Raw genomic sequence first — 17,867 nt, 5'->3', positions numbered from 1 at the left:
AGCCCTGTTGAGCTTTAAAGGGATGCCACCAATGTAAATGCCTCGGTGATTTATTAACTCAGCTTTTGCCTTCGCTGTAGGCCTCATCCGGACATCTTGAATGTCCTGCTAGATCATTAACAGTGAAATTCAGGTTATAAAGGGTGATTCACGAAGAAAGGGAAACAATTTGGAAATTGATTAAAGGGCTTGAAATAAGGAAAAAGGACATACAAACATAATTCTACACTTGGTTATTGAGTTACAGCTAGCAAAAGCTTTTGCTCAGATTTCATTCCCCTGATGAAATGAGATTATGTTGAAATTTTTAAGACGTAATGCAAGGGGTAAACTTGATAGTTCCATATGTTTTTTTACATTAAAAATCAAATAAAACAAGTCCCAGAACTGTATCTCCTGTAGTTATCATGATATCCAACACAAAACAGAAAAATTGGACAAATTTTTTTAGGTTTGAAGAACAATAACTTTGTTGACTAATGACTAATATATGCATAAATTTTATTATCAAAACACGTAGTAAATTTAATTTTGAAAAATTTTATTAATAAAGTCTCTGAAGAACAAAAAAAATCAACTTTTAATATTAAAAACAAATTTAAAAGAAAAATTTTATGAAAAATTAAAAATATTGTTTTTAGCATTATAAATTTAGACCTCTAAAAAATTAAATATTTTTAATTTACTTTTTAAAAAAATACTCACTGCGATTTATACTGTATTAATTTACAATAAATATTCAAAAATTCCACCACCAACATAGACACACTTTTCAACTAGTTTCTATAAATTTTTTGTTGCCAACCTAATGATATCTTCATGTTTCCTGATGAAGACAGCAGCATTCAGAATGCAAGCGATCAGTTCATCAAATGAGTCTACTTTTTTCTTTGTACCTTGTATTTTATCTATCCCCATAAACAGTAATCTAAGGTTTGCAAAAATTTTTCAAAAGTCTAAATTTATTGCACAACTGTTTTTAATTTTTACAAATTCATAGCATTTTTCTGTTAAGTTTTGTTTATAATAATAAAAGTTGATTTTTTTTCCTGTTTGTCAGAGAATTTTTTACATTAAATTTGTCAAAATTAAATTCTCTATAAGTTTTTATAATAAAATTTATGAATTTATTAATCATTTAACAAAGTTATCGTACTTCAAAATTAAAAAAAAAAATTTCACTGAATTCTCCAATTTTAAGTAAGATAACATGAAAACAACACGAGATAAAAGTTCTGGGACCTGTTTTTTATTTTTCAGGTAAAAATATATATGAAACCAGCAAGTTTACCCGTTACATAATGCCTTTAAACTTTCAGTATGACCTCATTTCACCAGGGGAACTGAAATCTAGACTAAATTTTTTGCTAGCCGTGTAACAAAGCATTTTTAGACATATGTTCCTATGAACGTTTTTCCCTTATTTCAAGCTCTAGAATCAGTTCCCAAAGTATTCCCTCTTTCCTCCTGAATCAATCTTAGTAATGAAATAACTGTTGATTACTTACTTGTATTTTTCAAGAGAAATTGGTTCACCATTAATGTCATTAACAGTGAAATCGTAAACTGAAGTAGCATCTTTCCAATTCTCACCGTAACTGGAACCCATCTGTAAATAAAAAAAGAAGATAAGTATATTCTCTACCTTTTCATACTCCCTTACCTATCTTTTCATAAGTATATTCTCTACCTTCTTTTATTAATATAACATCATGAAGAGAAAACTTTCAAAGGATGGTGATAAATAATAAATTCAAAACTATATATTCATTCCAATTGATAACTAATTAAAATATGATCCTAATCTTAAACATTTTAATAGCAAAGAAATCTGTAATTAAACTATGCTTATGAAAATTAGGCCCTCATTTTAAGCATATCAAACCTGATTTTATTTTAATTTTGATGATCATTATTATTTATTAACAACTGAAATACACATCTAGTTTTACTCATGAGTAATAATTATAGTTTGACTAATGAAGGCGCAAGTTGAATTGTCATAACTTTGTAATAACAGAAACAAGAATATATCAATACTTATTTAAAGCCTGATCTGTTTCACAATATTTTATTAAGCAATGATTTAAAATGCATGAACTGTCTCCTTATTAGCACATGAAGAGAACAGTGAAAAACACAATGTTTTGTAACATGGAACTTCCAATTCTTTAACTCCAATAAAACAATTTTGTAAAATAATAAAATATAATAATAATAAAATATAAAGATATATATCTTTATTTTTACCACTATTAATTGCTGGTTTTCTCATCAATTAATATCAGTAACTGTTAAAAAACCATCTATCCAAAGTATTCAACATTGAAATAATTTTTACGTTATAAACTGTTTTATAATAGAAATTAAAAAAGGTCATCGCTTATTAATTTGAATAAGTAATCAGAAAGAAAAAAGAAACCTTTTTTCCCTTCTGGTTACACAACAAAGTGTCGTCATCAGCGCCCAGACACAATATTTATAAAGTAAACAAATAGATATTAAAAATTAACAACTAAAAACTAAACAATAGTAAACTAAAAACTAAACAACAATAATATAAAACACAGCATAGATGGAAAACGAAAATGCCTATGACGTAAACTAAAACCACAATCAAATACAATATTAAAAATATAACCTAAAAGAACAAAATTCCCATCTATCATACACCAGATGACATCATTATTGAACATTAAAGGTGAAATTAAGGAATCAAAAATTCATCTACAAACTTTCACTTTACACAATCACAGCATAGCCCTATTCCGTAAGAAAATATTTATTTTTTAAACTTATTTTTTATTGCTTATTTCAGTGGCTCTCACTTTCTTAGTAATTAATCATTACTATTATATTCAAAATAAACATTTGCAGCCACGCTTGTGCATGGCTGCAAATGTAATCCGAGAGTTAATACAAAACTATAATTTTACACATACTGCATTTTAATAATTTGAAATTCAATCATTACAAAAACTTAATAATTTGTGAAATTTAAATCAAAATACTGATTGGGTTAAATCTCATTGTTACACAAACACTTTGGGTATTGTTTTAAAACTGCTAAAAAAAAAATTAATAATTTTTCTTCGAACAGTATTGGACATACATAAATGTTTAATGTAAAATACATCACTGAAACATCATTGTCAGCACATGTTGTACAAGCATGAACTGCAAGTACTTTCAATTTGGTTACAGTTACCTCAACACATAAAAAATGTAGGACTTTACAAATTTATTTGGGCTTTTAAGATGTAAAATATAAAAAAAATATATTATTCATAATGAAAAACAATGCTTTACCTTTACTATAAGTATTATAACAAATATTTCTTCACTGTTTATTCTAACACACATACTACTATTTAGGGTGATTTACCTTGGAAAAACTGGCATGTTTTTATGTTATTACAGTAAAACTTTAATAACTTTAGCTTTCACAAAACTGTTGGAGAAACAGTATAACTTTTAGTAGATCATGCTCACACCTAACAGTATTTTTATTATGCTGAAGTGTAAAACAAAATCTGCTCACTTTCCCCCGTCAGTCGCAATAGGAACACCATTATTAGTTAATGATTTATTTGTTAATCAAATTTCTATTATACGAGGACTGTAAATAAAGTAATAAGACCGGTTCGGAAAAAATTTTTATTTACAATCCAATTACGCATGGACTATTATCAGCTTCAAAATAGTTCCCTTGGGAAGCTATGCAAAGCTTCAAATGATTTTTCCACTCTTCATAGCAGTGTTGGAATCCAGAAATCGGAATATCCTTCAGATGGTCGGTTACATTATTTTTTATGTTTTCTACTGTTCCAAAATGGTGTCCTTTGAGATATTTTTTTAAAGTTGGGAACAGGAAAAGTCATAGGGACTTAAGTCAGATGAAAAAGGTGGTTGAGGAACTACAGAAATGTTTTTTGTTGTCAAAAACTCATTAAGGTGCAGTCTGACAAGGTGCATTATCATGATGCAGCATCCAGTTGCTAGCTGGTTTCATGTGGGAACTTTTTTCCGGTCTTTCAAGAATTTCTCGGGTAAACATACTGATTTACAGTCTGTACTGTAAGCAAAAACTCCTTATGAACAATGAAATTACTACCGAAGAAATAAATTAGCATGGCTTTGATTTTTGATTTACTCATTTTTGGTTTTTTGGAACGTGGTGAGTTTGAAGTGTGCCACTCCTTACTCTGTGTTTGGTTTCTGTGTCGTACTCAAATATCAAAGATTCATCACCAGTAATAACATTTTTTTTGGAAAATCAGGATCAGTTTCAATTCGCCCTAGATCACGGCACACTTCCACCCTGTTGTTTTTCTGTTCAACAGTGAGGTTTTTTGGGATGAATTTTGCACAAACATTTTTCACGTCCAATTCATTGTTAAAATTTGATGGACTGAGGTATGATTCAAATTCAATTATTCTGCAATCATTCTGATAGTTAATCACTACTGATCATACCGTATCAAGTCTCCGATTCACTCAACACTGTCATTACTTTTTTATGTAAACGGTCTTCCAGAGCGTGGATCATCCACAACAGATTCCCGGCGATCTGAAAATGCCTTAAACAACCTAAAAACTTGGGCTTGTGACAGAAAGTCATCTCCATACACCCTTTCCTATTTTGAAAAAGTTTCAGTAGCATTCTCACAGAGTTTAACAAAAAAAACTTGATTTCAACAACATTGCTCATAACTAGCATACCTCATTTTTGTAACGCACAATAAAAACTCGTTCCATGAAAAGTTTGTTTATGTCTCATGTGGCAACAATAAACTAAAAATGTTAATACAGTTGTTCATAAATCAGTTATTCATAGAACCATATGTTTACTAGTAATTTTAGTGTTGCCACTTTGGCAGCCAAAAAAAACTAATCTCATTACTTTATTTACAGAGCTTGTAAAGTTTATTTTAGCTTCATTAGCTAAAATCTACTATCTACTTCAACTTAATCTATTCCTGCAGATATTAACTACTGCAGTTAAAATTATTAATGATATTACTATCAGTATAATATTCTGTGTTTTGGATTTGAATAGGCTATAAATCTTTTAATCTTTTTCCTACAAGAAATAAACAATTAATGGAATAAATACATACACTAATAATGCACTCAAGAAAAGTCAGTTATAACATTGTATAGTTTTTTTTTTGGTTTGAGTGTATATAATATAGATTAAATGAACACAATTGAAAGTTTGATAAAACATTTAAAAAAATGAACATTACAGAACTTCGTAAAATGAAACCTTTCACTTCACCCTTTTTCCTCATTCTCACATCTTTCCTTTTCCCTTTCTTCCATATTTCCCTTTCCCCTTTTCACTATTTCCTTCTCCCCTTTCTCCCGTTTTCCCTGTGCGTAAATCAATCCAGTAGTTTTTTGTCTATAGTGGACACACATTCAAACATTGCCTTTTATACATATATATATATATATATATATATATATATTCAGAAGAATAAAGTCTGTTTGTATATTTGTTTCATTAATACCTCAACGAAGGGGCCAACCAGATGGTATAGGTTTTGCAAAATTTTTTCTTTTCACTTAACTAATATATATTCTGAATATGAGCCAAATTGGACCAAAAATGCAATTTTTCCAAATATCTTGGCCCCAGCGCCATCTAGCGGATCCATTTTTTGCAGAGGTATTTCTTCCCATGTAAGTAACACATATTCTGAATATGAGCCAAATCTGACCATAAATACAATTTTTCAAAATATCTAAGATTCTAATTTCGAATGCATATGGGACAAACAAACATTAATTTATATATATATATATATATATATATATGAATGCTTCAGATATTGCTAGAGTCGAGTATATATACAGACTAAATGAACACAATTGATGTTTGATAAAACATTAAAAAACTCAACATTATGGAACTTCACAAAATTTTAACCTTTCACTTTCACCCTATTTCCCCTTTCCCTTTTTCCCATGCGTAAATAGGTCCAATAGTATTTTAGTTTACAACGGACACACATGCAAACACTGCCTTTTATATATATAGAAGAAAGTTTGTTTGTATTTCTTTGTTTGGTAAATATCTCGACAACAGTGCCATTTAGTGAGTATATTTTTTGCAAAAATTTTTCTTTTCATGTAACTGATGTATATTCTGAATATGAGCCAAATCGGACCATAATGCAATTTTTCTAAACATCTCAACCCCAACGCCATCTAGCAGGTCCATTTTTTGCAGAGGTATTTTTTTTCCATGTAACACATATTCTGAATATGGGCCAAATCAAATTATAAATACAATTTTTCAAAATATCTCTATCCTAATGCCACCTAGCGGGCCATTTTTTTGCAAAAATATTTCTTTTCACATAACTACTATATATTCTAAATATGAGCCAACTCAGAAGATAAATAAAATTTTTCAAAATATCTCAACTCCAATGCCACCTAACAGGTTCAAACTCGGAAACCTTCGCGGGTGTGCCCACAACTCACAAAAGTTTCATAGCAATCAGATGAATGGCATAGGAACGCATATAGGACCAAACAAACAAACAAACATTCATTTATTTATATATATTTTTATACAATTTTATATATATATATATATATATATATATATATATAAGGAAAATATAAAAATAAATTTTCTTGAAGTTGATGCTTATTCAGATTAATATGTGTATACTGTAATAAAAAAAAAAATTATGACTAAAAAAAGATATATAATTTATTTAAACATAATTTACTAATTTAATATTTATTAAAGGGGGCAGAAACCCTTTAAATAACAGTTAAGAGCTCCAATTAATTGATGCTTAATGTGGATCTGTTATTTTAGGTTTAAAGTTATCTTTTAAGTTTTTTTTTTTCTGGGGGAAGACGAAAAACAGTTTTGTGTTATCAGTCATCCCCAAGAACAAACATAATACAATAATTTAAAAAAAAAAAATTTTAATAATTAGCCTTTAGAAACAACAAGATATTCATTAGCATCACTATAATGTTTCCTAGAATATCTTGGATGTTAGGTCCTAATTGAAATCTACGATGTAATGTCGCATGACTCACACAGTTCCAAGACCCCCTTGGAACTGTATCAATTGTTGGCAGTCACAGCAAACATTTATGGGTCAATGGTTCAATTCATTAGGTGTCCATGTGTAAGATTAGTATAACATATTTGTAAACAGCAAATATGATGATTATCCCAGATTGAACAGCTCCATGGCATTACAGTATACTTGATGTATCAGAGTCAGAGTTTATTACCTACTACATAGTAGTCCAGTCACCTTGCCATCTTCCTTGAAGAGTGTTTAACAGAATTAATAAAATCAGTAGTATTAAAACAGGTGGTGAAAGACGGTTGGTTACATGCATCTTTAGTAGTGGAATTCACATGTTGCTAGGGATCCAGCAAAAACTCACTTGTTCAACTCAACGATTGCATGATGAATTTCAGTGATGATAGGACATCTTGAATACAAATCTTTTCTAAAGTTTGGAGTGCACTACACAAATTGCTACAAATAAGGATGTGATCGTATTTTGGGTAAATGATATTCAAAGCCTTATTGATGACGTGCAGCTTAGCATTGTAGACACTTATAATACCAGGCATTGAGTATAAAGGTTCTGTCATTTACATCAGAAGCACATTCAACGATATTATCATTCTGCTTCGACCCATCTGTATATACTACTGCATCTCATTTGTCTTGCATAGGAATTGGGAAAACATTTCCTGAAAGACGATATATATTTATGATATATTACTATATATTACATATTTATTATATATTACTATATATTTATTATATATGGTGAGGTCATAATTATAATTTTTACAGTTGAGTCTACATGAAGGATATGAACAGGGATAGGTTGAGAAAATAGGTGTCAAAATTTAAAAAGTACAGTAAATCTGGATACAAACACTCATTGGTGCTGTATAACGTGGATGGTTTTCATAGTCATAAATGAGGGTTTGCGAGAACAGCTTCAAAAAGCAGGTGATTAGGTTGTCCTTTAAAATGGGTAGAGCAAGATGCTAGTAGCTGGTCCTATCTATCCCAAAGTGATGGTTCACCACCGCAATCTTAAGTATGCTTGTGACAGGGCTTGATGTAAAGGCACTTATGGCAAGGTGAAGAAAAGCTGATGTGCAGCATCCAGCATTCTAAGCATGGTATGATACGCTGAAGAGCAGGTGAAACAACCATAATCTGTACAGGACCGAACCAAAGAATAATAAAATTGTGGCATACATGATCAGTCTGCTACCCACTTCGTGTTGCTAAGGACTCTAGAATTTTTAAACATCTCACTTTTAACTAGCTTAAAGTAGTGGACTCTTCTTTTTTACTTTATGGTAAATGGAGGGAAGTCAAGAGTTCACGTCTTAGCTCAGGCTGACCTCAATAAAAAATTTACTAAAAACGTTTTGCTACATTACATCAGAAAATAAAAGCAGACAAAATTAATAGAATTTTTTAGCTGAAAGAATGCAAATGTTATAAATAACTCAAGTATAGATTTATATAGGCACAAAATTGATGCAATTAAACTTTCTTAACAGGATGTTGTAAATGTGATGAGAACAATAAGAGATAAAATATAAACAATCAACAATGTTCAAACAAAACTCTTGTAAATACTTGTATAAACTACACAATAAATATAAAAAAATCACAAAAGCAAAATACAGCAGGTTAGGTTCTAAAACCTTACAAAATACTGATTAACTAGCAATGACGGAATGCAAAGTTACCAGTAAAATGCTTTAAAAAAAAATAGTATGACTTCTACTACCTCATATATTTATGTAGCCATTTACATTTTGCTAGTACAAATAGTCAAGCATAAATAAACCGCACTATTAATTAAGCATTGAATATGTAAGGATAAAATGTCAACTGTAACCAATCAAAATACATGGAACTGTTCTTATAACATCTTGGTTGTAAAAAAAACTTTACTCTTGATTAGGAACAAAGCTTTTGACTTTCACTTAGAACAGTTTTAGCAGAGATAGAAGTTTCCTTTAACTAAAAAAACAAAATTTGAATACAAACTCATTCGATTATAGAAACCTGAAATATTATGTGCACCCACACAATTTTAGAACCCTATCCTTCTGTAAATTAATAACCCCTATTATCTGAATAAACAGTGTGGTCAAAGTTTGAGGATCAATAACTCCAAAATAAACCATCTCAGCCTTTATGTTTTATAAACCAAATTTTATCGGCAGATTCAATTTACATTTAGTGATTGCCTTCAAGAACTTTCTCAAATAAGATTTATTATTAGATAAATTCAAAATAAAGACCCAATTTTAGAGCAAAAATTCAGAAAACCCAACTTTTGATGACTGTAACTTGACAATTCTACAACAGAAAGCCTTCATATTTTAATGGGTTGTTCATCATAATTTCTTATATAGATCTTGCAATTTTCAAATGTCGCTTTTATACTTTTGTATTTTTACTTTTTTTACAAATCCCACAAAGTCCTAGAGATTTGCAACAGACTAATTGAATCGGTTATAAGTGGTGTAATAAATAAAATAATCTGATAAAGTAAATGATGAGCAGTTTTTTTTTTTTTTTAAATACGAGGGTAAATCAAATATAAATGGGATTCAATTATTTTTAAAAATTTATTTATTAAAAAATAAAGGCAAACATAATTTATTTTTCTACATAGTTTCCTGCTTTAGAAACACATTTTTCCCAGCGAGAATTAAGGTTTTTTATTGCAGCATTGTAGAATGAAGCTGGTTGTGTCAGGAGCCAATTGTGCACAAATTCCTTTACCCCCTTGTCCTTGTCATCTTCACATCGTTGCCCTCCTACAGCTTCTTTAAGTGACCACAACAAATGAAAATCACAGGGCGACAGGTCCAGGCTGTAGGGAAGATGATGAAGTTGGGTTCTGTGCATTTCTTCTAGTTTTGAGACCATTAGAGCTGTAGTATGGGGCCTGTCTTGGAGGAGGATGGCCTCTCGAATCGGTTGGTCTCATGTTTTGCAGCAATATGCAGCCCTCAACTCATTCTACAGCTCACAGTAGTAAGCAGCATTGATTGTGCGTCCCTCATGTAAAAAGTCAATGAGCAAAATGCCTCACCAGTCAAAAAAAACAGTTGAAAGAACCTCGCTAGCTGACAGTCGAGTCTTGGCTTTTACTGGGTCTGCTCCCCTTTCCTCTGCCCCGCCCAAACTGGCTTGTTTCGACTGGGGAGTGTAGTAGTGGACCCACATTTTGTCGCAACCAACAATCCAACTTAAAAATTCATCACCTTCTTTCGTACACCTTGCTGTAAGCCTCTGACAGACCTCCAAACATCTGATCTGCGATCAAAAGGCAAGGGACCCATATGGCACACACTTTATGGAACTGCAAGTCATTTGTGATGATTGCTTGACAGATTACATAATTTACTCTGACCTGTTCTGCAATTTCGAATACTCTACCCATCGATTGTCTTCAAGAATGTCTCAAACTGCACAAATGTTTTCATCTGTAATGCTGATCCGAGGATGATGATCGTGTTCCTTATTTTCCACTCGTTATTGTCCTTCCTTGAATTCTTTATGTCTGGCAAACACACAAGTCCTTGACAATGTTTGGCTCCCGAAATTTGCAGACGATCTCCAGAAAATTTCTGTCACTTGAACTCCTTCACAAGCAAGAAATTTTTTATAATTATGCATTGCACAGTGGAGCGGTGCCCCTGCTGTTCCACACTGTGAGCGTTACTGATGAATTGGTTGGGAGTGTGGAATGGCCAGCTCTCCTTACTCCTAGTGACCCCATCCAAGCATACTAGAAGCGCGAGCCCAGTCCTACCAAATGTAGATGCTCAGGAACAACAATCCCGTTTATATTTGATATACCCTCGTAGGATTTTTCATCAAGATGGCAGTAGACTAGTGCAGAGAGGAAAAGGGAGAAAATTTTGCCACAGTCTATGTGACAAGTGACGAATTAGTTCTCTGCAAGAGGTACCTACAACCCACAAATTGTACTAAACTTGTTATTATATGGCATTAATTCAATAATCAGATAAAAAAAATCCTTTCTTTGAGTAATGAACTTACCTCAATTTGTCATATGTCACTGAACCAGTTGTGGCTAACTTTATTTACTCTAGTGGATTTAATCATCGTCAGTTTTGTGATTTTTTATTAGAGATTAAAGTCAAATATCCTGACTTGCCCTAGCACACAGCAGTTTAATTGCTCAGTAATGGGAAAATTCTACTGAGATTTTTTGAACTCTGAGAAGTAATAGAAATTTTTCTAAATGAGAATAACTGACCACAACCACTATTATCAAACAATGAATGGCTATGAAAATTAGTGTTGCTACAGACACTGTGGGATATCTTAACGAATTTAACTAAAAATTACAGAGAAAAACAGTGTTCACGTGTGAAATGTATTCTATCTTTAAGTCACATAGCCGAAAATTTCCATTACTTGAAACACAAATCACATTAAAATTAGACCATTCTCCAGGCAATAAAAAATTACAATTAGCAGAAATTTCAAAATTAGCAGCAGATATATTACCAGAATTTAAACTACAGTTACAACAGCATTTTTCAGATCTTGATAAAAGTGCAAAAGACATTTCTATTATTTCAAAATCCATTTGAAAATAAAACTAAGGAGCTTCCTTCAGAGCTTCAGTTGAAAGGGACTGATCTGCAAAACAATGATATACTAAAAATAATGTTTAAAGAAATGGATCTAACCCAATTCTATAGTTACTTTTCAGAAAATAAATGTGGTCAATTAAAATCAAATGCCAGGGGATTTACTTCTACATTTGGGAGTAATTACGAATGTGAAAGGGCATTTTCAAAAATAATGAATGGAAAATTACAATTCAGATCATTATTAGCAAATGACCATTTGCAAACAACTTTAAAGATAGGAAATAATAATTTTGAACTCCAGTATAATAAAATATTACCTCAGAAAAAATAATTAGTACTAAAATAGTACAAAATTTAACCTATTCTATAATACATTTATAAATTTAAATATTTTATTTGTTGTGTCAATAAAATTTGTATAAATACTGTTTAGGTGTAAAAATGTCACTTCCATATAAAAAATGTTAACCTTGATTTTTTGTTGTTTTTTTTTGCTCTATTGATTTTTATGATTTATTTATTGATTTTACAAGTTTTTCTTTTGCTCTATTAACAATGTAAATTTCATAAGAGTATGCTACTTGGCCTACTGAGCCTAAAATTTGTACAATCTGGCCTTTTTCATAAAAAGATTTGTCAAACCCTGCTCTATGAAAATACTAACACTACTTATTTTTTCATGTGAAATGTAGATTGGTTAAATTTTTTTTGGTAAATTACCTTTTAATTAAAGTTCAAATTAATTCAATGGAATTTAGTTCACAATAAGCCCCTGATTTCCAGACTAATTTAAAATTCAATCAGTTTTCTTTGCAGTCACAACCCATCCAGAGAACCATTGCAAATGTGAAATCATTACAAGAATTCTTGGACATCAAGGATGTTGCCTCTTTTATCTACAGGCAGTATAAGGATGTTTTATCTTTATAGAGTTTTACCTTTTCAATTTGAAAATAAAAAGTAAAGTGTCCATTCTGAATCATATGAACCTTTTGTTCTGGAAATCTAGAACATGGAAGTATTTTAATCACACAACTATCAACTATCAGAATTAGCAGAATTACAGCATAATGACAATTTTAGGATAATCAAAACATAATTGCTAAATTAGTAAAAGCAAAATAGTTTCAAATTCCTAATCTGTTATTAACATAACTCATTAAGATATATAGGTATTATAATTTAATATAGTACACAGAATTAGCAACTTAAAACTGAATTGAGCGAGCTAAAATTGTAGTTATCAGAGTGTCAACTTTAATGCTGATATACAAGTGCCATTATGTGTTGATATACTAGCGCTGATGTACTAGTAACATTGTAAATGTTACTACCTCGTCTGCTATCAGTTGTAAATTATTCAAACTTCAGTGCAGTGTAGATTTGTTCTTTCCAGTTGTTTTTCAAAAAAGACCTTATTCGATCCAGGGTATGGAAGCTTATGTGTTCTGGATCCTTTCAAGAAATGCGCCATATAATCATGAAAAAATTCTGAATGCCAGTCAGTATTCCAGCATACACAATTTGAAGAGTAGCACACACAATTTGGTTAAAAAAATGGTATATAATGGGTAAGATTCTTCATGATTTAAATTTGAAACCATATTGTGTGACAACTTAAAAGAATAGACTAACTAAAACATCTTAATTACTGTGACTAGCTTATTAAAAATTGTAAACAGCCAGATACATTGGATGTTGTAATTATGCAAGACAAGGAATTTAATTTACCTGGGTATGTTAATTTGCCTCAAAACACCAGGTATTGGATGAAATGAAAATTCTCACCAGATACTTAAGTCTTCAATTTATGATGATAAGACTGATGTACAGTGTCTTGTTTCAGGAAATTGTACAGCACAATCCATATTTTATGACCAGACTTTCAAAACAAAAGTGTTGCGTACAATTTTGAAGAAGTTTATAATCAATTAATAAAGCATGAAAAAGGGTAGGACTTCCTCCAAAAAAAAGCAACTTGTCATACATTAAACAATCTAGCACATGTTCTCATCTGACTTTTCAGGAAAATGAACTGTCAGCAAAGGCCAGTATAGTCTCCACGTTCCCCAGATTTGTCTAGTTGTGATTTTTTCCTTCAGGACTATTTGAAGGAGTTAGTTATTGAATCAAATCCCCACACATTATTGAAGAACTGAAGGCAAACATTCAACAAGAAATTGATGAAATTGACAACAATGTTTTACTTCATTGTCAATATGAACACTAGTGCAAAAGTGCATTGCTATGCAGGGCACTCATTTCAAGGGTATTTATAAATTTTTGCTAATGTAAACACAGAATTTAATTTAATTTACATTTTTTGTTTCCTTTATTAAACGTTACATGTTGCAACTGTACATAAGTCTGTGGCGGTTCATGTTTCAGTGCTCATCTGAAATAAATAATGTCATCAATTTAACATGAGTTAATATTAATGAGAATAATTTGATTTAGCAGCTTTAATCTCTTTTATTATATTTATTTACCTTTATTAACTTATCTTTTCATTTATTACCTTACCATTATTCTATAATTTGTAGGTTTTTTTTTTTAATGGGAAAAAAATCATTTAGCTACAACTTAACATAAATATTAGAGTGCATTATATATTATTGACAAAACATAAATCAATGGAAGATTTCTTTAATCTGATTTTTGGAATGACTACATTTATAATAACAGATGATTTCTATGGTAAGCAACCTTAAAATATTGAAGGAATTATTTATATTTAAGTAGTTATTTCTTATGATCACTCTTAAAATTGGGTCTTTTTTTTAAACCTAAAACTCATTAAATATATTTGAAATTAATTTTTTAAAACTGAATGGGCTGAAGATGCTATATCAAATCCCTTTAATGCTATTTAAATCAGAAAACTGCTTTTTGAATTATTGCTCTTCTAACTTCCCTAAATGTAATATTCATTTGAACATTACATTAGGTATTTTAATAACAACCAAGATCTGAAACATTAACTTTTCATGTTCAAATGCATACACCTCTAACTACAACAAAAATTCTGTTTTACATTTACTCAAGTTTACAAAAAACAAAACTGTGTAAAAGCAGATTAATCGGAATGTGGAGATAATTTTTTTAATCCATTTAGCTATATATTTTGTTATAATTGTCCAGTATTAACTTAATAGAACACATCTTAACATAAATAAACTGAATTTATATTTATATTAAAATACCAGATATAGGTTAATAAAGAAAAAGAAGAAACAGAATAGACTTCCAATGTCATTACAGTGACCATTATTTGTAGACAAATTCAGTACAAAAAATTAAATTATATTGCAAACATACTGAGCTTTTTATATGAAAATGAATTCAAACAAGCTGGACTAGAGCAATGCAAAAATGTTACATAAAAACTTTTAAAATCTCAACATAAAATGTATTTTACTTTCAACAACTTTAAAATTATATTTTACTTCTTTAAAACTATAAAAAAAATGTTAAACCAGTTTAATCAAATTAATTATGGATACATTTCAATACTCTACCTTTTTAAGATATCAATTTTGGTTTTTAAATACTCCATGAATTCAAGACAATCCATGTTGTGATTACATTTTGTAATTAAAAGTGATTTCACAGTCTCAACCTTTACTTGTTTAAATGTTAATACAGAAAACACCCTTTCTGTAGATACTGATAGGCGTCTGGAAGGCACATAGTAATATCAACTATTTTAAAAATATTTATATAGGAAATGTTTTTGTTATCAGAATGTGTAAATATTTGAAACCATTTTTGTTCGGCTGTATGGTTATTGTCCACCCATTCTTTTATCAGTATCTGCATAACTTTTAATGCAGGAAAATTGATCAAACTTGACATCATCTAGTTTAAGGTCAACTTTTTCCAAAATAAAATAAAATCAACTAATACAAATACTAAGCTTTGACCTTTGACCATCAAAAACTTTGCAAAGAAGTACCCCTATAACAATATCTCAACATCTCAAATGCAGTGTTCCACTGGTTTATATAATCAATGCATGTCTCAAAAAATTAGCTACAGCAGATTTAAATTCACTGATATTAACATGTCCTGATTTATCCATTTTGTTAATAATCTTTTTATGCATTAAAAGGCAAAAATAATTCCTCTCTTCGTGCATATAATTTAAATTTTAGATTTTTGAGAAAGATACTTCTGACATTGATATTTTTTGAGAGTCAACCTAGACAATTACAAGGTAAAAATAGACACCTGACTATGTCTGAATAAAAGCCAAACTTCTGCACATGATCATTAAAAAATTGTTTTAATATTGCAGAACATTTCTCTTCATTTATGAAATATGCCTTTAAAGGTCTAAGTAACTAAGATTTTTTCTATGGCTGGTTAAGAGTTAACCATCTGATCTTACTGCAACCCAATAATTTATATCACACATCAACGTTATCATACATACCTTAAATTTTCAATTCACACTGTATATATAAAAAAACAGAATAAACCTTTACAATTATATTTTCAGTGTCCACAGGAAGGCATTCTACTGCTGTCTGAATGCAATTATTTAAAATTTGTGCGACACAATTTACATCAATTAATATACTTTAATTTGATGTCTGAATTTTACTAAAAACATTGTTTTTACCACAATGTCTATCCGCACCACCAATGTTGTAATTACTATTATCAGTTCAAAGGGCAAGTGGTTTATTATCTTTTATGTTGTATATATCATTTCTTGAATATATTTTGAAATTATATCCAAAGTTTCCCCTGACAATTGCTTTTCTTTTTTCTAAGATTTTTACATGAACTCAGTTCTTCTTCAGAGTAAAGTATCTCACTAATATTGGACATAATTCTATCTTCTCATGATTCGATCAATCAGAAAACAAATTTAAAAAACTAACACCTAACACATCAGCCTTAATTTCAGAAACTGAATTTGATGCAAACACATTGCAAAATTATAATCACTTCACAATTTGTACATATGCAAGAATATTTTTGTCGAACATTTTTTTTTAGAAATTCTGATGCACAATGGTCAAATTTTTTTTTTGTTGAAATTCTGATGTGCAATGCAAAATAAGTGATTATGTTGAATTGTACAGTAAGCCCATTTGCCTTAATATTTTTAATAGCTGCTTCATTAAATGTTTGGATTAAAAAAAAATTAGTCAAAGGTTAGCTGAACAAGCATTAATAAATCCCCTTTTGTGTTTTGCTGTATGTAAATGCTGTTTAATAGCATTTTTCTATGGCCATTTGCAATAGAAAATATTCTCATGCATTTATCATACATCACTTCACTGTCGTCGTTTTTTTTCTTTATAAATGTAAACTCTTTTTTTAATTCATTATTGAATGTGCACTAACACAAAATAGATAATAGTAAATTAATACTTTTGCATATACTTTGATACACAAAAGAAATCAAAATTTAATTTTTAAAAAATCAGAACTTTTGAGATGACAAACAATGAAACAAGAAAGAGTATTTTCTACATTGAGGTTATGTTTTACTTGAAAGTGCAATCTACTGGAAAAATAGATGTACTTAATATTACATAAAGTGTAAAGGTTAGTTTACATTTCCAAGTTCTGAGATTTATATTAAGCCCAATATTAATTACATTTAAAATGCAGTACAAAAAATAAAATAGAGTACTGTACTGTATAATATATATAAATGGTCACCAAAAAATATCATAAAATAGCAATTAAATAAAGTTAAAAAACTTTAGGAGAAATGTACAATAAACAAATTAAAACTGGGATGGGAAAAAAGAAATATGAAAGTGAAATAAGAATGAAAATTCAAGAATAAAAAAAACCATACAGTTAGAAAGAGAAATCTGAATAAATAATTCCTTACAGCAAAAGTAAAGATATTAATAATTTCAAAGGCTAAAAGAAGAATACAAAATACTGTTTGAAAAGCAACTACCTCTGAGTTAGATTTCTGTCTCCCCCTTGCTTTTTTCACAGGCTTTGTTTCTACAGCTTTGCTAGGATTTGATTTAATTATCTGTTTGTTCTGCGTTTTTCTGGTAGTCTTTGTTTTCAGGGAACGCCTCTGTTCATGTTTTTTAACTATCCTACAAGGCCTTTTTATAGCAGTACTATTTGATGATACTGATTTTCGTTTCTGAGGCATAATTATTTTGTTGATTCAATACAGGTATTAACAACAAAGTCTGAAAATGAAGTTTAC

General features: G+C 29.9%; 1 protein-coding gene across 5 annotated transcripts in view; it reads right to left on the bottom strand.

Moving 5' to 3' along the window:
* Positions 1–17,867, bottom strand: part of Gtpx (Glutathione peroxidase homolog with thioredoxin peroxidase activity) — a 77,240-nt gene that overhangs the window by 32,501 nt on the left and 26,872 nt on the right. For 4 of the 5 annotated variants that reach the window (XM_075380852.1, XM_075380928.1, XM_075380778.1 and 1 more), the window contains one exon: positions 1,509–1,609. In XM_075380852.1, the coding sequence (XP_075236967.1) occupies positions 1,509–1,609 (101 nt within the window). Of the gene's footprint in view, positions 1–1,508; positions 1,610–17,600; positions 17,826–17,867 lie in introns of those variants that run through there. The other variant, XM_075380696.1, reaches the window with a different exon arrangement.

Source organism: Lycorma delicatula, chromosome 1 (assembly GCF_047948215.1).
Source record: "Lycorma delicatula isolate Av1 chromosome 1, ASM4794821v1, whole genome shotgun sequence".
In the NCBI taxonomy this organism is placed as follows: Eukaryota; Metazoa; Arthropoda; class Insecta; order Hemiptera; family Fulgoridae; genus Lycorma; species Lycorma delicatula.
The sequence above is the reverse complement of the archived record's forward strand: the minus strand, read 5'-3'. Positions and strand labels throughout refer to the sequence as shown.